General features: G+C 45.2%; 1 protein-coding gene across 1 annotated transcript in view; it reads left to right on the top strand.

Moving 5' to 3' along the window:
• The window catches only part of AKAP1 (A-kinase anchoring protein 1), a 42967-nt gene extending 23655 nt beyond the window's left edge, over positions 1-19312 (top strand). The window contains exons 3-11 of the mRNA XM_074974926.1: positions 4294-4427; positions 5279-5405; positions 8356-8483; positions 10109-10286; positions 12595-12745; positions 14047-14114; positions 15498-15571; positions 17440-17505; positions 17655-19312. Coding sequence (XP_074831027.1) covers positions 4294-4427; positions 5279-5405; positions 8356-8483; positions 10109-10286; positions 12595-12745; positions 14047-14114; positions 15498-15571; positions 17440-17505; positions 17655-17717 — 989 coding nt within the window. The 3' untranslated portion in view covers positions 17718-19312. The remainder of the gene's footprint in view (positions 1-4293; positions 4428-5278; positions 5406-8355; positions 8484-10108; positions 10287-12594; positions 12746-14046; positions 14115-15497; positions 15572-17439; positions 17506-17654) is intronic.
• Positions 19313-19522: the final 210 nt, after the last annotated feature.

Below are 19522 nucleotides of genomic sequence, written 5' to 3'. Positions count from 1 at the left end.
CTACATGGTGTCCAGGAAACTCAGCATGCTGGCCCCCATCCAGCAAAGCATTTAAGTGCATGATTAACTTAAATCACGTGAGCCGTCCCATTGGAATCAGTGTTTGTTGGATCGGGGCCAGGAAGCTCAGCACCTTTCAAGCATGAGCCCCAAAAGCGCAAGCTTGTTCCCGCTTGAGTTCAGGCGGCATCTGTTCGGCTGTAAACATTAGGCTCTTGCCTTCGGTGTGGACCATTCACCGAAGGGCTGCGCTCATGCCGGTTTCTGAGACGCATGGATGTGCGGACAGATGGAGCAGGGCCATTGCTTGAGGTCCTAAGACAGCGTCATCCGTGTCGGCACTAACACGATGTGGGTGCATGACGAGAGATCTCAGCAGCCTGTGCCCACGTGTAATGTGTTTGGCTTGTGAGAGTTCCTCCATTTCTTTGCTGTAGCCTCTCTCTAGCGGGTGGGTAGTGTGAAAGCCGGGGATTGTTTCCCTAGCGGCTTTATATTAGGCTAAACACAAACTTCAGCCTTAAAAGCTGTATGTAAACATTCTTCATACAACCCTCCAGTGCAAACAGCTCCTAAAGACAGGCTGCACTCTAGAGTCACTACAGAGTAACAGGAGAGCTGCCTGCTGCTAGCTAGCAGGCTCTGCAGCTTTTAATAGGAGACCTGGATTAACCATTTTCTAGATGTCCCCTCTGTAAGAAACGCTCCTTACTAAAGGAAGGAATTGCTCTTACCCTGCCGCATACGCTTCTCGGAATGACTAGCGGAAAGAACAAAAGCTCTAATGCAGGGGCTGGACCGAGACCACACAGGAAAGCGACAAAACTCTCGCGCCAGGATGAACTCTGAGGTGATGTAGAGCAGGGATTCTGAACCTTTTTCTTTCCGAGGCCCCCCAACATGCTGTAAAAACTCCACTGCCCACCAGTGCCACAATAACTGGCTTTCTGCATATACAAGCCAGGGGCAGGTGTTAGGGGGTAGCAAGCAGGGGAACTGCCTGGGGCCTTATGGCACAGGCCCCCCCCCCACAGCTACATTGCTCCGGCTTCGGCTTCTGTCCCAGGTGGTAGGGCTCAGGGCCCCGGGCTTCAACCCCATGCAGCAGTGCTTCTGCTTTCTGCCCCGGGCTGCACGAAGTCTAATGCTGGCCCTGCTCGGTGGCCCCCTCAAAACCTGCTTGCGGCGCCCCCCCCCCCCCCCCGCCCCCGGGGGCCTTGGACCCCGGACCCCTGGTGGAGAACCACTGGTGTAGAGGGTGATGTAGGTTACTTGGCATGTGCGAGTTGAATGCTGAAAGGGAAGAAAGGGGGTGTAGCAGGAAAAGCCACCTCCTGCATCCTTGTCACCTCGCTGAAATCCCCACGTGTCACAGCTGCATCTTGATCAGAAAGTCTAAATCGAGACCCGCCAGGCAGACAGCGGACCCAATTGTATCAGAGCTCTGGCCCGACTCAGGAAGTGGCAGAAACAAAGCAGCTGCTAGGGTCCCTTGAGTTTTTGGTGTAGTGGAGCCAGGTGGCCAGAATACAGAAGAGCAAGCGAGGACTGTTGGATCCACATCCCAGTAATGTGCTAACAGGCAGATTGCTGGAAGCTTATCACCTTTCTCATCCTTTTAATGATCTCCTGGGCCTCTCCCTCACACCGTTCCCCAACCATATTTGAAGTGTTGAGATGCTATTTAAGAAATCGGTGGCTTCCCATAACTGGGACGAACAGATTCTCACCCTTCCATTGCCTGATCTATTGATATGTATTCCCAGTTAACATTCTGAGGTTTGGTAAATTCTGGTCCTCAGATTAGGCCCAGAGTCATTAGCGGTACTGTTAATTTGGGAACTCCCATGTGCAGGGTCGCAACACTCATACTTGAGGAAAAAGCTTCTGAATTTGCAGTGGTTTTGCTAACATGGTTAATAAACACAAACAATCCAACCCAACCAGGTAGGCAGCAATAATACAGTATTAACTTCATGTCCGGAGTCCTGTCGTACGTACAGTCACACCATCCTTGTGGAGACCTAGGGCTGACGAGACAGGCTGTGATTCAGGAGGGTGATCTCTAGCGCACCAAAACGGTCCAATGGTCGAGGTCTCAACAGTCTAGGCTGTGGTTAGCCCTGCTATAGGGTCTCGTGGCTGTTGTAAATATTCATAAGAATGTTCGGCCTCCTTTGTCCAAAACGAAATTCCTCACCCTAATAACGTTGGGGTGTCCTTATGCTATAGGTTAGGTATACTAATTCTCTCAGACTTGTAAACATATACATTAGTTGGCTGCAGTAACAATCATGCGGTTGAACATCTGCTGATGTTCCTATCCTAAAATATCCAGACTGACATCAACTGCGTTCTTGTGGTTAGGTGTCGGTATATTTTTCACCAGAACAAAGTCTTATGATATCTTGTGACTTAAGTTAGACAGCAGTGACCTCACTTACGCAAAGGCTTGTAGGCCGCATAGCTCATGCAAAGTGCTTAAGCTAATATCTTAGAGGCTTGGGCCTGTAGGTTTCTTACATTACTACTTGATATACCTTGTATCTCTCATACCCTTCCCAAGCAGAAGATGTTGTCTTAGCCTTGCTTCCCAGAGACCCAAAGCTAGCTAACCATGGGGAATCATAACCCCAAATCTCAACCCCCCTACCACAAGCAGCTTTTGAGAAGTATTTGGGCTTAATTATTGGGTGTTAAGCATCGGATACATCTGGATTCCCCATTCAAAGGTCAGGGGCCCTTTTGTGCTAGACACTAAGTCCCTGGCCCAGAGAGTTTGCATTCTAAGTAAGTGAGTGAGTAAATCAGAAACTGCCTTGGGCTACTAAACAGAATCTCCCTAAATGCTGTGTTGTGTGCTCAACTGAGGAGTAATAGGGAAAGATCTGCTTACTCACACTCCAGTGGTATGAATCTGATTCCCATGAAAGGAACAGCTCCTCTGAACTTCAGCTTGAAGTGATCCCTTCCAGTTTTCAGTGAAACTAAACAGAATTCCTTAACAAAGGGCCCCTGTTTTTCACACTTGGAAACTTGCTTTTATCAAATCACATGTGTCAAGATGCATCTCTTGCCAAGAGCCCGGGCGTGTGATCTTTGGCTCGCCATGTGTCTCTAAGTTCCTTGGGCTTTCCCACATCCCATCCCAAAATGACTAAGATCTTTAATATCACCTTGCCCCTCAGAGGCTTCTTCAAGCCTAATAACTGGAATGGGGAACAGCGTACGTTAGCCTCAGCAGGACTCTGCCTCGTTGAGTTGCTTGGGAGATGTCTGGTTCGTAGTATCCTGAAGTCCTTTTAAGGTGGGGGTTTTTTGCAGCTGGAATGTTCCATGAGTCTTTGAAGGAGGTCCCTTCAATTGCTCCAAAGATTTCCTCCCCCTTCCAGCCACGGGTGGGAGGAGTCAGGAGCATCACAACAATGGCACTTCCCATTCAAATTGTGGGAAGGGTCTGTGCTTTGCACTGAAGCAGCCACAACCTTCCATAAAGAGCTTTCAATCTATCTTCTATTGATGTTTGCAGGGCCTCTCTCATTGAAGTAGCTGGGCCCCTCCTGCTGAACGGAGGGGCCAGTGATGTGTGGGTGCTTCTCAATATGGCACGTGGTCTGCTGCAAAGCCATAGATCTTTGGCGGTGGCTTATCCCTCCCACTGCTTCTACCTTGGTCCAGGGCAGCAGTAATCTGATGACAGGAGGCTTCCAATGGAAAAGACTCCATCTCCCTTTTCCCCAATAACCCATAGCTAGGTTTGGAGTCTCAAGTATGAAGAAGCCTTCTCACGGCTAGTATTTCACTGCCAGTCCTATTTAATCCAAGGGGACATAATTCTGATCCTGTGACTGTACGGAGTTTGCATTCCACTAGTAATAGCACCTGGCTTCTGTGTTTAACCCTGCACAAACTCTGGGTGTCTTACATGCTGCCCATTGCATTACACATTATGCTTGTGAACACAGCAGTTCCTAATTAGGTTCAGATTTATATCACGGGTGTGGAATTCTTCAGGAGGTTTTAGGGGACAGAAGTCTGTTTCGAGTGGCCTGTTCCCATAAGTACCACAGAGCAGCCCTTGACACACGTTTTTCCTAGAGGAGCTGAGAATTGAATAGCAGACTCACAATCTAGAGCCTAAAGTGGGAATGTACAGTAGGGCCTACAATCAAGGATGTATGTGAAATGGGAGTTTTGTCAGCCTTCATGCGGTGTCTAAGAGCTTGGATTATGTGGACTGTCTGAATGTCGTGGTGTGGTGGTGGTGTGGGTTTTTTTTTTTTTTTTTTGTAGGTTCAGATGTAAATAGCATGGATTCTGTGGACAGCGGCTGTGCCCTTGGGAAGACGGAGAGTTGCCAGAACTCCAAGCCAGGAGTAGAATCCAATAAGTCTGAGCTCACTATCTGGGAGATAGAGGTGCCAAAGGTAATGAGCCAAATACTCGGCATCCGTAATTCCCTGCATTGACCTTGGGGAGTGTTGGTTAATGGTTAAAGGGGGACTGGGAGTCAACTTCTGGGTTCTAGTCCGGGCTCTGCACATGGCCCTTCTGTATCTCCCTCTGTCTATAAAAGGGGTGCTATGCTTTCCTACCCCTTCAGGGTGTTGGGGCTTAACACTCCTTGAAATATTCGCTGAAGGACTCCAAATGCAAAGAATCCTTGTAGGGCTGCCAATTTTTGGTTTTAAGTGATAAACTTCCACCGCACAATGCCATGCGGTGGGGCCCCATTAAACTACGTGAGAAGCTTCTTTTTCTGGGATAGTGTAACCTAGGCACAGGGAATCAGCCCTGCGGTAGAAGAATCCATATCACTGGCCAATGAGGACAGGCTATTAGTATTTCTCCAGAGAAACTTGTAATTAAAGAGCTAGAACATAGGGTTCTTTTCAGTGAAAAGCACAATAGCATAAAAAGAAATGGGGCCAGATTCAGAGATGGGGCAATTCCGTTGATTTCAGAAATCACGCTAACCTACATCAGGCCTTCATGTCTGTGCTGCACTTGCTGTTTCTGCAGACTAGAAAGATGGACTTAACAAAATGTGAGTAAATCAGAAACTGCCTTGGGCTTCTAAACAGAATCTCCCTAAACTCTGCTGGGCCGGTGTCAGTTTACGTTTGGTAGAAGCCCAGTCTGTGCTGAGTTCCGATTGGTCCCCAGCGCCCAGTCAGACCCTGTGGCATTTCTTGTAGGTGAAATTAATCATTTAAAAATTAAAGATCCAAGGTGCTGTTCTCGCTCCTAACTGTGACTTCTCCATCTTTCCATCAAGCACTTGGTTGGCCGGCTGATTGGCAAGCAGGGGAGGTATGTGAGTTTTCTGAAGCAAACTTCTGGTGCCAAAATTTATATTTCAACGCTACCTTACACCCAAGATGTCCAGATTTGTCACATAGAAGGTGAGTGAGATGATTCCCAGTTGTGGAGTTTTTTTAGTCTGTGTTGTCTGAAATCTAATCTCTGGGTGCTTAGATAAAGGGATGAAGACCTGACTGCAGTTTGGATACTTAACTTGGAGTCCTGTGCTCAAAATGCTACCACGGGTGCTTCAGATAGCATCAGTGGTAGGCCATGTCTATGCTAGGAAGGCAGGTGATTTTTTTATTGCAGTAAAATCGTGGGGGAGAGCATATGATTCATAGATTAATAGATATTTAGGTCAGAAGGGACCATTATGATCATCTAGTCTGACCTCCTGCACAACGCAGGCCACAGAATTTCACCCACCACTCCTACAAAAAAAAAAACCTCACACCTATATCTGTGCTATTGAAGTCCTCAAATTGTAGTTTAAAGACTTCAAGGAGCAGAGAATCCTCCAGCAAGTTACCCGTGCCCCGTACTACAGAGGAAGGCGAAAAACCTCCAGGGCCTCTTCCAGTCTGCCCTGGAGGAAAATTCCTTCCCGACCCCAAATATGGCGATCAGCTAAACCCTGAGCATATGGGCAAGATTCATCAGCCAGATACTACAGAAAATTCTTTCCTGGGTAACTCGGATCTCACCCCATCTAATAGCCCATCACAGGCCATTGGGCCTATTTACCATGAATATTTAATTACCAAAACCATGTTATCCCATCATACCATCTCCTCCATAAACTTATCGAGTTTATGGCTTACCTCAACCAGCTCATGGGTGTTAACACACAACTGTCTTGTCCACACTAGGATTTTAAAATGTCCATATTTCCCTAGTTTGGACGAGGTTTATGGGGTACCATTTTCCCAAACTCGCCTTACAGAGATGTGAGAGAGAGGTTGTTCTGTATCTGTTTCCCTAACCATATGTCTGCACATACAGTGATATGGAGACACCAAGAGTTCCTCTGAGGCTACGTCTACACTGCAGCTGGGGTTGTGATTTGCAGTGCACGTAGGCATACCCGTGCTAGCTGTACGCTAGCTAGTTCGCTAAGAAATAGCAGCGAGGACACCAAGGTGCGGGCTTCAGCGCCGGCTGCATGAGCCTGCCTGACTCCCCCCGCCCCCCGGATACATACCGTCTTGTGCTGCGTGCCATGGCACCATGGGCTCACTGCTGTTTTCAGCAAGCTAGCTAGAGCGTGGCTAGCGCAGGTATGTAGCCTATAATGTGGTAGCCTCTAGCTAATCCCCTGCTAACAACCCCGCTGATCGGATTTAGGTAAAAACAAAAACAAAGAAAAGTGGAACTAACATGTTTGCAGCCATTGGATTTTAGATCCCTTTTGCCTCGTAGGCTTAAACTGTAAGCTCTATAGGGCAGGGACTCTCTCAGGCTTGGCCTACGCTGGAGGGTTATACTGGCAAAGCTGCGTCAGTCAGGCATGTATTTAAAAACAAAAACCACCACGCCCCTGAAGGACACATTCATGCTGACAAAAAACCCCAGTGTAGGTGTTGGTGGGAGAGCGATCTGCGGTCGATTTAGTGGGTCTTCACTATACCTGCTAAATTGACCCTCCAGTGCATCAGTTGCCGCAGCGTTGATCCCCGGTAAGTGTAGACATGCCCATAGTTAATTTGTTCAGGGATGTGGTGTTCCTGTGTCTACTCTCCAGGGCCCCGCTGTGCTGGCATAGTCTCTGTAGTGGAGGCATACCCTTATGCTGTGCCTGTTCCAGCACAATGGAACCCATTCTTGGCTGTAACCTCGTCACCGCTGTAATCAACATAAATAAGTTGCTGTAGATTTTGATAAGAGAAATCACTGAAAATAAACTTGTGCTAAAATATTTTTGTAAATGAGGTGGGGAGCTGGGAAAATATTCCATTTGCCAGAATCTTTAAAGAGCCACTGTACAAAGAAATATCACTTAAAAAAAATCTTTATCTTGGTTACTCAGACACTATAGACACTGTATTAAAACTGAATTGTTTTAAAGGTACGTGTTGCCATTTATGCTTCACATAATGCACAGCCAACCTGTGGAACTCCTTGCCAGAGGACGTTGTGAAGGCCAAGAACATAACAGGGTTCAAAAAAGAACTAGATAAATTGATGGAGGATAGGTCCATCAATGGCTATTAGCCAGGATGGGCAGGGATGTGTCCCTAGCCTCTGTTTGCCAGAAGCTGGGAATGGGCAATAGGATGGATCACTTGATGATTATCTGTTCTGTTCATTCCCTCTGGGGCACCTGTCATTGGCCACTGTCGGAAGACAAAATACTGGGCTAGATGGACATTTGGTCTGACCCAGTATGGCCATTCTTATATTAATCTCTGTGCTTGGCTCATCATGGACAGATGCTGTGCTGGTTGGTTGTTTCCTCAGTTTAAGGGATGTTCCTTGCACTAAAACAAGACCGTTTTGGGTCACGGAGTGTGGTTGAGACTTTCAAAGCAGGATATAACCATGCATCTTTCACTAAAGTTAATAGCAGGGACGTAGCTGGATCTTCTGCATGGCTTTGAAAATATCAGCTGTCAAGACTCTGTCACTGAAACTTAAACACACACACAACGCCGCCACACTGGGGATTTTGTTTTAGCTATCTAATGTGGGGTTTAGCACTCATTGAATAGCCCTCTTCGGTGAAGCAGAAACCAGCACACAGTGATTGCATGGCAGGAGATATCTTGGCCCAGTTTTATTTACAGCTGTGCTGGTATAGACAGGAAAGATCTGTATGTAATCGTATCACTCAGGAGGAGTTAAAAGGTACTGCCGGTCAGGGGCGCTGGGACAATTTGTACAGTCGCAGGAGGTGCTGAGAGTCCTTGAACCAAACCGTAAACCCTGTGTATATGATAGAAAGCACTTCAAGCCAGGGGGAGAGTGGCAGCACCCCTCGTTCCAGCACCTGGGGCGCAAGTGTGTGCCCAACATATCCATGCGATTTGACTCGGTCTTTTTGTCTTCCAGGCTCTCAGCATCATGTGGACAAAGCGCTGAGTCTGATTGGTAAGAAGTTCAAGGAACTGAGCCTCACCAACATTTACGCTCCTCCAGCCCCATCACTGATGCTTCATTCCCTCCCTATGACTTCCTGGGTAAGCCCCAAGGCAGCATGCCAGCTGTGTTTATATAGACAGACTCCATGGACATGCGTAGGAGATGTATCCATAAAGCCACATTGCATTCTCCCTTCATTTTGACTGTCCAATATCAAGGATGGCCTTATTGAGTAGGCCTATCGTACAATGACTAGGCATCATCAGTTCCATAGATGGGTGTGCTGGAAAGACCGGGCATGTACGGAGTAAACGTGCTCCTTGCCTGAGAACAAAGACCACTTCTTGTTCCATAGCAGCCACTGTACAAGCAAGCCGCCCCACAAAGATTCCTTCAAGAATGTCCTTTTGCTTTTCTTGATCAGCACAGATGCGGTTGTTACATGTCAGACTGTTTCCATCTGTCGTCATGCTGCCCTGTGTTTAATTTCCCGGAATGCACTCAGAAAATGTACCCAAACCTTCAACCCAAACATGCTTAATCTCTGGCAGTTACACGTCTGACATAATGGGCTTTTGCCTACAGTCTAGACATGTTTGCTCAAGGAAATAACTCTTTGGGTTTTTGGTTTGTGAGTGAGGAGATATTCTGGTTCCGTTCTTACAGTCCATTTGCCACATGGTCAAAGACTGAGACAATCAGTTTCTGTATATATTGGTTGTCATATGACTGGTAGAATCATACTGAATTGTTACTTTCCAGTAGCATCACATTCCCTTTAAGCGTCTTATTCAGATCTGGCATTGTAATCAACCTCCGCTCTGTCCACACAATATTTCACATGTTTCCCTTTCCAGATGTTGTCTATAACTGACAGTCCATTTGGTAACAGATCCTACTGGTTACACCATGGACTCCAATACCTGTTAAATAGCTGAATATAGCTTAGGAATATATACCTATATCTGCATCCACAGGCAGAAAGGGGGCTGCATGTTTCTAATTCTTTGAGCCTTCTCCTTTAGGTTTCTGTTTATAACCTTAAAGGGAAACTCCAATACAGCTCAGGTTGTGGTAGGTGCCTTTAGGTTCTGCTAAGTTACAGCATACCATCAAAAGTCTGATGGCTGCGCAATGGCCTATGTGAAATGACTTGGTAGGGAAATCTGTGAAAGTGTCTTCATCTCCGAAACCACCATCACAAACTACTACTTATTTGGCAGTCTCAGGAGAGAGGCCAGGAGCTCAGATGAGCATGGATTTAAACTACTTTCTCCAACAAGTGATTCTACCAGATCAGAGTTGGGGAATTTTGGCACGATGGCACAAAATGAGCCTGCAATGTTGTTGCCTATAGTCTCCCTGCCCTACTGATAAATAGCATCCTTTAGTGTTGTCATTGTGTGTGCTGCTGCACAGCACACACAATTGCTTCCCCAAAGAATTTACACTAATCTGATCCCCCTTCATGAGACCATATGTGAACAGTCACACTCCGTCAGCTAGTCCTAGGTTCAAACTAGTCTCCTAGAGGTGAAGATCTAAAGAGCCCACTTCTAAATTCCTGAATCACTTAGGCCCTTTTTTTTTTTTTTTTTTTTTTTTGTAGTAGAGTAGATAAGGTATCAGTGAAACTGAGTTTATTACTAACCTTTGGAATGAGTGAAGCTCACGTTGCAATAGTACATTAATGGAAACGTAATGCTAACTCTCTCTGTGGCAGCTCATGCTACCGGATGGAGTCACCGTAGAAGTAATTGTTGTTAACCAAATCGACGCAGGACACATGTTTGTACAGCAGCACACGCACCCCACGTTCCATGTGCTGCGCAGTCTGGACCAGCAGATGTATGTCTGCTATTCTCAGCCTGGAATTCCAACTCTGCCAACTCCAGTAGAAGGCAAGTCATTTTGTTCCTCGTGAATTGTCAAGCAGAAAGTCTCCTCCTGGGATCTGTCCCTGGTCTGTCCTAGTAGCATCTAGCAGACTTTCTCCTCTGCTCTTCAGAGTAACTTGAGTCTAGAGTTCACTGAAAGGTATTTTTTCAGTGTCTTTCCCCTGCACTCCCTGAGAAATCAAACTACAAGCTTTCCATGTTCTCAAGTTTGCCCTGCCCTCCAGAGATGAGGCTCTGACAGAATTTGTCATGGGTCAGACCATAGAAAACCTATGTAAAAATGAGACGCAATCATTCTTCACATAACATTATTTATAAATTAATTAAGCTATGTGAGTTTCCTCTAAGGAGACTTAACTTGGGAAAATAACGTGTAAAATAAATGGGTGTTTGTAGCTCCTAAACATTGGGCAGGGCGCTGTGGAAGATGAATGTAAAAGCTGTGTTTAAAACTACTAGCAAGCCCCCTGTAATAGACTTTGTGGAAGGGGTATTAAAGCTCACGCTTCAGGTCTTCAGCAAAGGTCAAAGCATTAGAGGTCAGGATGAGCCCTAATGTGGGCGGCAGACTACTCCACGTCTGGCTATTGCAGAGTTCTTCCATTTTCCTTTGAAGCCTCTGCTGCAGGCCAGTGTCAGAGATGGGATATTGAACTAGACGGGGCTTGGTTCTGATCCAGTCTGGCAATTCCTATCTTCCTACCAAGGTAAATTCAAACGAGATCTACTCTGGCCAGTTATAAACTACTCCAAAAGCTTTGAATGTAAATCTTGCCACAGCATGAGCTAGCATGAATATAAGCATGAACTTGAGTATTTTTTTTTCATACAACGCACAGTCAACCTATGGAACTCCTTGCCAGAGGATGTTGTGCAGGCCAAGACTATAACAGGGTTCAAAAAAGAACTAGATAAACTGATGGAAGATAGGTCCATCAATGGCTATTAGTCAAGATGGGCAGGGATGGTGTCCCTAGCCTCTGTTTGCCAGAAGCTGGGAATGGGCAACAGGATGGATCACTTCATGATTACCTACCTGTTCTGTTCATTCCCTCTGAGGGACCTGGCACTGTCGGAAGACAGGATACTGGGCTAGATGGACCTTTGGTCTTACCTAGTATGGCTGTTCTTATGAGCAGTATTGCTACAAGAAGCATGTGTTACCAGTTTCTCGGTGGGGGCGGAGGGGCGTTTTTTATTTGCCTTTCCCATAGCTGGTGTTTTCATCTATCTCTCTAGCCTTGTCAGTCAGGGAGCAGCATTGCTGCGCATTCCTGAAGATGTTTGCTGCCAGCACCCTAATTATAACATCAGGATTATTTTCTTTGCTATCAAACACTGTCATTTTCTCCTTTATAGAGGTATAATTTCTGGCAATGCCTCCAGATTGCTGGTGTGCACTGTAGGGTGGGGGAGAAGCGTTCCCGACATGGCTGTTTCTGCTGTATGTGTGTCTCTCTCACTAAAGCAGTTGAGCATGGTGTATGGGGCCAGCATGATGTACCCATTTTTAAACAAGGGGGTGTTTAATTGAGCAGGGGGTGGGTCTGTGTGTGGCTGTTCCTTGGTGGTTCAGAAAGGTCGCAGCTCAACTGAATCTTTTCTTTTCAAGGTACCTTCCGGAGAACAGATATTTGTTCACTTTATACAGCGTCACTCAGACTCACCATGCCCCCGTAGAGGACTATTCAGTTGGTCGCGAACGCTCTGAATACTTCCCTTGCTCAAGTTACTCATGTTGAGCTGCTACTTTAAAACAAACAAAAGTGCAAAATTGAACATGCTAAGTACGTTTAGAGAGTTTAAAAGCCTCTTATTACTTCAGGTGGGGTTAGTCCTACATCGACTTAATATCACTGTACAGGGCAAGGCAGAGATAAAAGTGTACTGTTACTGCAGCTGCTAGTGGCGCCGACCATACTTGTGCTTGGCGCTGTACGTTCATACAGCAAGAAACAGCCCTTCCCTGAAGAGCTTGTGATCAGAATAATCAAGACAAAAGGTGGGAGGGGAAACTGAGGCACAAAGAGGCGCATTGACTTGCCCAAGGTCATCCAGGAGGTCATTGGCAGAGTCAGCAATAGAACCCGGGAGTCCTAAATCCTGATCCAGTGCTGTGTCTGCTGGATCCTGCTGGCTTCCTGCTGCAGGGCGCTAGGTGTCTCGTCTGAAAGCAGCGTGGGTAGGTAGCCGCGTGTCCTCCCCTACGCTGCTCTTCTTCCTCAGCAGACACAGGAGCCTGTTCCAATGGGACTTCTATAAACAGGCACTAATGCTGAATCTTCCTGCTCCGCCCTATTTTGCTTTGCAGTTGGTGTGATCTGTGCTGCTCCAGGCTTGGATGGCGCTTGGTGGCGGGCTCAGGTTGTCGACTACTTCAAAGATAACAATGAAGTGGAGATCAGATATGTGGACTACGGAGGATACGAGAGAGTTAAAATCAACACACTCAGGCAAATCAGGTCAGGAACTATGTTTTTCCTCCCTTGACTGGAAAAAAAAAAAAGAACTTTCATAACTGAGTGTAATGGCTTGATAGGTGCAGTATGATGAAAGCATTGGGGGGAGTGGTTCTCTCAGTAACGTACAACCATGTTGGACACCTGGCTTCCTCACCGACTCCCCTGCCTCTTACATTGTGCTTTCATCCATAGATGTCTAAGCGCTCCACAGAGGAGGGCAAATGTAATCCTCATTTAAGTAGTGGGTAAACTGAGGAACAAAAAAGTGACGTACCTAAGGGCACCCAGCAGCAAAACCAGGAATAGACCTTCGGCCTACGTGCTGCATCCAATACCCCATCCGCTGGGCTGGGCTGCGTCACGAAAACTGTGTCCCTGTGTAGTGACGTGCTGGGTGTGTTTGGGGAATGACGCACTTGTTCTCTTCCTGGTGGGAAGCGATGAGGCACTGCATACGTAGCACGTGCCCAGCTGGACCAGGGAGAGATGTTGCCCTTTCAGAGCGGGTTCCCCCAGTCCCAGTGGTGCACCATTTGCACGGCTGCGTTGTGGTATGGAATAATGAGATTGTGCAGAGCCAGGGCAGGGGAAGACAACTTGGGAGGAGAACAAATGGAGAAGTACTCGTAATCCCTGCACGTGGGTCTAACTTCCAGCTTTCTACCTCGGCATGCTGTAGGTTCTTCTAAAATTTCCTGCCATTGCTTTGCTGCTGGTAGACACGGTACCAGAGACTGTTAACACTTACAGTGCTTGAAACATGGGTGCCTGCCGCTGGCCTGGTCTGTACGCCTGCTCCCAGTGGAGAAGCTTGAATGAGTGGTGGGAAGTATGAGGAAGCTCTGGCGTTGTACAGATGGAGTGGTGGGCGAGATGAGGAAGCAATCTCATGATTGTAGTGGTGCCTGGAGGACCCGGGTGAGGTCAGGGCCCCAGTGTGCTAGGCACTCTGTGTAACAAGCACATAGTAAGCGATGTCCCTTCATCAGAGTTGACGAAGGACGGGAGAAAAGGAGTACTCCATCTTCATTTTGCACGTGGAGAACTGAGACTAGGTGGAAGAGCCCAGAGCTTGAACCTAAATCTCTCATTCCCATGTCTTAGCCACAAGATGATCACTCCTGTCGTCGTATGAATTTTGCTCAAACCTTTGTTATGCGTACTGTGTCTATTTTAGCTGTAACTAATCTGAAGCAAATGAATTCCTGCTATATCAGCCATCATCAGTTTAAAGAGTAATAAGGAATTAGGGCAGAGGTGTGTTCTTTTATTCAAGTTGATTCTCTTCTCTTTTTTTTAAGGTCTGATTTTGTAACACTACCCTTCCAAGGAGCAGAAGTTTTATTAGACAATGTGGTGCCGCTTTCAGGTAACATAAATCACTGGAGAGAAACTAATGATAGGTGCTCATGGTGCTTGGTTAAACAGGATGGCATCCGTTTAGAAGCCAGAGTTGTCTAGACTTTCTCCATACCATTTTGTGTACAATATCTGAGGTGACTAGAAAGTGGATGAGAAAATTATTTTTTTCTTGCTTGGTTTTTGCCTTTGCCAGCACTGTGGAACTAGTTCCATTATCTTTCCTGTCTATTCAGTGTGCAGGTTTTTCACACGGCTGTGGATGGAAAGAGAAAGAGAGTTAGGGGAAAAATAAGAATATAACTTAAAACCATAAATTGGCAGAACTAGCAGAGGGCAGCTGGAGGACCTAGAACTACTCTTTAAACCCCTCTTTGCCAATGGACTAGATAGATAGCAAGTGTATTGTCCCTTTAAGGTAACTAAATAAACACATGCAGATTAATTCCCAGATCTACTAGACAAACCTCTGACATTCCCGTACTGAAATTGATGGTATGTACCATTCTGAGTGTTCTTAAAAACTGCCTCAGTGCTCAAAGAGGAGGGGAAATTCATGGTGTCTACGAACGTTTCCTATGTTGTTGCCGATAGAAATCCAGCCATGTTTTGCAGGTGCCTAAAAGGCTTTTCAGTTCTCAATATTGAAGGATGTTAGCCCGACCCACTGATAGCACCCTTTGATGTCAGGACTCTGAGTATCAGGAGAGGAAATCCTGCACGGGCGGTAGGCACAGGGTTTGCCTCTGGCGAGGCTGTGGATGGATGGCTAAGGTCGAAAGTCATTCCATCCCAAGCTACCAGCAGCAGAGTTCACTGTTGGCATGCGCTCTGCAATAAGGCACCTCTTGCAACATCTGCAGCAGCATAGGGAGTGTCATTGAAGAGTACGCAGACAGTATTAACGAAGAGTGCAGCTTGCAATGTTAAAATTCCACCCATCCTGCAAGGGACTTCTTATCCTGTTGATTAAATTCCATTGAATAGTGCCGAGTTCCTGTTCACTAAACTCCCTGCAGGACAAGGGAGGTCCTGAGCTTCCTTGGCTCAAGAGTGCCACATTGGAAACTGAAACGTTAATGTAAACTACCACATGTGAAGACACCAAATGTCCTTAGCAATTACTTTGAATCCATTTATGCACATGTGGCTACTGAGCTAGGATCCTTTTAAAAAGAGAAGTGTTCATCATCTCCCCTCTGTAATACGCATTTCAGTGTGATCTCGTTCGGCTTCATATACTGTAGATGCCCGAAGCAATGATGAGTGAGTGAGAGGTTCTTTGGTCTGTGTTATGCAGGAGGTCAGCCTAGATTATTGTAATAGTCTCTTCTGGCCTTAAAACCTATGAGCCTGTGAATGTCTGACTTGTTTTCTCCTTTTCTTTCCAAAGATGAGGATCACTTTTCATCAGAAGCGGACTCATCCGTTAGTGAAATGACCAGAGGTACACCTCTGCTTGCACAGGTTTGTATATTATTCTTCATTTGGCACTAGTGCAATGGCTGCTGGAATAGTGTGTCCAGTGCTGGTGTCAGTAATTCAAGAAGGATGTTGATAAATCAGAGAGGGCTCAGAGACGAGCCATGAGAATAATTAAAGGATTGGAAACCATGCCTTAAAGTGACAGACTCAAGGAACTCAATCTATTTTGCCCATCAAAGAGATGGGTAAGGGGTGACTTGATCATGGTCTGTAAGTACCTAGATGGGGGAACAGAGATTTGATAGCAGGCTCTTTGATCTAGCAGACAAAGGTATAACAAGATCCAATGGCTGGAAGTTGAAGCTAGACAAATTCAGCCTAGAAATAAGGCTTACTTTTTTTTAATGACAGGTTTCAGAGTAAAGAAAAGGAGTACTTGTGGCACCTTAGAGACTAACCAGTTTATTTGAGCATGAGCTTTCGTGAGCTACAGCTCACTTCATCGGATGCATAGCATATCGTGGAAACTGCAGAAGACATTATATACACACAGAGACCATGAAACAAAACTTCCTCCCACCCCACTGTCCTGCTGCTAACAGCTTATCTAAAGTGATCATCAAGGAAGGCCATTTCCAGCACAAATCAAGGTTTTCTCACTCTTCCCCCCCCCCCCCCCCCCCACACACACAGACACACATATAAACTCACTCTCCTGCTGGTAATAGCCCATCCCTCTTTGAAACCTCTCTTTATAATGCGCATGATAATCAAGGTGGGTCATTTCCAGCACTAATCCAGGTTTTCTCACCACCCCCCCCCCCCACACACACACACACCCCCCTCCAAAAACCACACACACAAACTCACTCTCCTGCTGGCAATAGCTCATCTTACAATGTGCACAGCAATAATCCAAGTTTAACCAGAACGTCTTGGGGGGGGGGGGGGGGTTTGTAGGAAAAAAAACAAGGGGAGATAGGCTACCTTGCATAATGACTTAGCCACTCCCAGTCTCTATTCAAGCCCAAATTAATAGTATCCAATTTGCAAATGAATTCCAATTCAGCAGTTTCTCGCTGGAGTCTGGATTTGAAGTTTTGGAGGAAGTTTTGTTTCATGGTCTCTGTGTGTATATAATGTCTTCTGCAGTTTCCACGATATGCTATGCATCCGATGAAGTGAGCTGTAGCTCACGAAAGCTTATGCTCAAATAAATTGGTTAGTCTCTAAGGTGCCACAAGTACTCCTTTTTTTTTTTAATGGTGAGGGTAGTAAAGCATTGAACCAGTTTACTAATGGTTGTGGTAGATTCTCCATCACTGGCAATTGTTAGATCAGGATTGGCCGTTTTTCTAAAAGATATGCTCTGGTTCAAATTGGAATGAATTCAGGGAAGTTCTAGGCTCTGTGATATACATGAGGACCAACCAGATGATCACAATAGCCTTTCTTGTATTTCATAGATTATAATGCTGGAATATATGAAATGTCTAGAAAACGGTCAGTGCTGCTTATGCTTGGGCAGGATTCTCTTATCCTAAAGTAACAGTACTTCCATAGTACTATGATAAATCAAAAGTTAAGTGAAACGCTCTGGAGATGGGAAACACTCAGCTCTTACCTGCTACTAGGACTGATGCTAGTGAAATCTTATCTCCCAAGCACGGACCAAGTGTTCTCTTGAGTAATAACACCGAGCTCTCTCATGCTGCTCTTGATCTGTAGTTCTTAAAGCAATGGTCAAAGGAGAGGCAACTATCTTTATTTTATAGATGGGGAGACTGTGCCACTGTTCTCCTTTTCAGCCCCAAGAAGTGAGAGCTTAACAGCAGCAAAGCTGTGTCTCAGCTCACTGACGCACCAGCTTGTCTGCTGTGCTATATACTAACACATATGTCTGTTTCCAGGTCACAAACTATGACAGTGCAACGGGCCTGCCTCTTATCCAGCTGTGGAGTATGATGGGAGATGAGGTGCGTACACTTGCAGAAATGTAGTGCTCTGGTTTCTATAGACTCCAGACGTGGGTTTAAAAACCTCTGCTTTGAGTTATGGGGATTTCTTTTACTGTTGCTTTTAGGCTGGTATTTCCTTCATCTGTCTCTCTCTCATTTTTCCTTAGGTGGTGTCAATAAACAGAGCTTTGGTGGAAAGAGGATTTGCTCAGTGGATTGACAGTTACTAGTAAACTCTCTGAGAGGCCCCAAGCGACCCTTTTTTTTCTAAAAAAAAAAAAAATTAAAATAAAATAAAATCCTTTTTTTGCACTGTATTAGAATTGGGTTTGGCAATCCTGTAGGGAAAACGTGTCTGTTTACACCACTGCGCAAAACCCTGTGGTCCATTGAGACTTGTTTGCTTGACTGTTACCATTTCACTTGAAATACATACCTCATTTCAGTGAAAGGCAGGGAGTTCCTAAAAGCCATAAAAAAGATACTGTAGCTTTAAAACAAAACCTGTCCCTGGCCTAGTTCTAAGAGTTATTTAAAAAAAAAAAGTGGGGTTTGCTTGAAGCTAACAAAACACCCCTACCATGTGTTTACTGTGGCTGCAGGTCTATTGCACAGATGCCCCAGAGGTTCAGTGGCTGCTTTTTCTGAAAGTGATGTTGGCTGTTTCTTAGAAATAGGTTTGCTGCCTAGAAAGCCAACATCAAATACGTAAGGGATTTAAAGTTCAGTTGTCTATTGACTTTTCCATGTTGTGCCACCAACTTGCACAAGCTTTGTTCGTCTGATCCGTTACTGATGCTGGGAGACAAATGAATTGCATTCATGGCACTTACCCTGGCACATGTCTCCTGGTAGAAATGTTTTAGGCTTGAGCTGCATGGGAAGAAAACTTCATCTGTGCAGACCTTTGAAACGTAGGATGAATTACCACTACAACTATAGATCATGTATTTTTTAAAAAAAAAAAAAAGATTGCCAAACCCGATTGTAATTTGTAACCATTTTCTAGCTGTGCAAGTCTATGTAAATATATATAAAATCATTGTAATATTTTGTAAAAGAGAAACACTGGAAATCACAAAGGGAACTTAAAAAGAATTTTTTTCCACACCAAAATGTCCTCTGTAAGTAGAAACGGTTTGGAATCAGTCAGTACAGCTGACGTACTTGGTGCATCCGAATGTGGGAGTGTTTCTGCTCTGCTGTGTACAGGATTAGCATTGCTCTAGATTGCTGTATGGTATGATTTGTGATCACTGACTCCTTTGCTGTACAGATCTGTTTAAAAAAAAAAAAAAGTAACAATTTGGAATTGATATTGCAGTGGTGTTCTTTCTCTCTCTTGATTTATGTTGGTCCCTTTTAGATTGATATCAAATGTGGAATTTAAAATTTTGTTCAAATAATTTAAGATAACTTAATACTATTAAAAATATTGTAATGTATCTGCATTTAGACATGTGTATTGAGTTGAGGTTTGTTGCTGGCTGGGAAGACATTTGACAGGAAAGCACTGGTATAATCAAGCCTTGGAAAATGAGAATCTTTCAGACCAATCCAGAGACTTTTTTTTTTTTTTTTTTTTTTTTTTTTTTTTTTTTACTTTCGGTGAGCTGACATGCTGGTCCACCATGCAGACATGAATGTAGCTGCCTACACCAGGATTTGATCAGATCCATTCAGATATGGTTTGAATGTATTCTCTTTTTTATGAATTCTCTCTATTCGGGGGTGTACAGTTTAATGTTAGCAATAATGATGTCCAATGAAAACAAAATTGATAGCTTGGTTAAATCTAAAAAACAAAAAATCCTCTTGGAATGTGTTTCCCATTTCAATTAAAGCTCCAGTTTTAAGCCATCTTAATCAAAATGTGATGAGTAAGAGCCTTCATTTCCAGGCCTCTGGTGGTATAGGTGTGGGTGGGAAGGGATCTTTACTGGATAGAGTGGCAGGTGAGACCAAATAGCGATGGGTTTTAAATGGAACACACAAAGGTGAACCTTCAAACCCCCTGTTCATTGAATTCTTTGAT

The sequence above is a fragment of the Natator depressus genome, chromosome 17 (genome assembly GCF_965152275.1).
Source record: "Natator depressus isolate rNatDep1 chromosome 17, rNatDep2.hap1, whole genome shotgun sequence".
In the NCBI taxonomy this organism is placed as follows: domain Eukaryota; kingdom Metazoa; phylum Chordata; order Testudines; family Cheloniidae; genus Natator; species Natator depressus.
The sequence above is the reverse complement of the archived record's forward strand: the minus strand, read 5'-3'. Positions and strand labels throughout refer to the sequence as shown.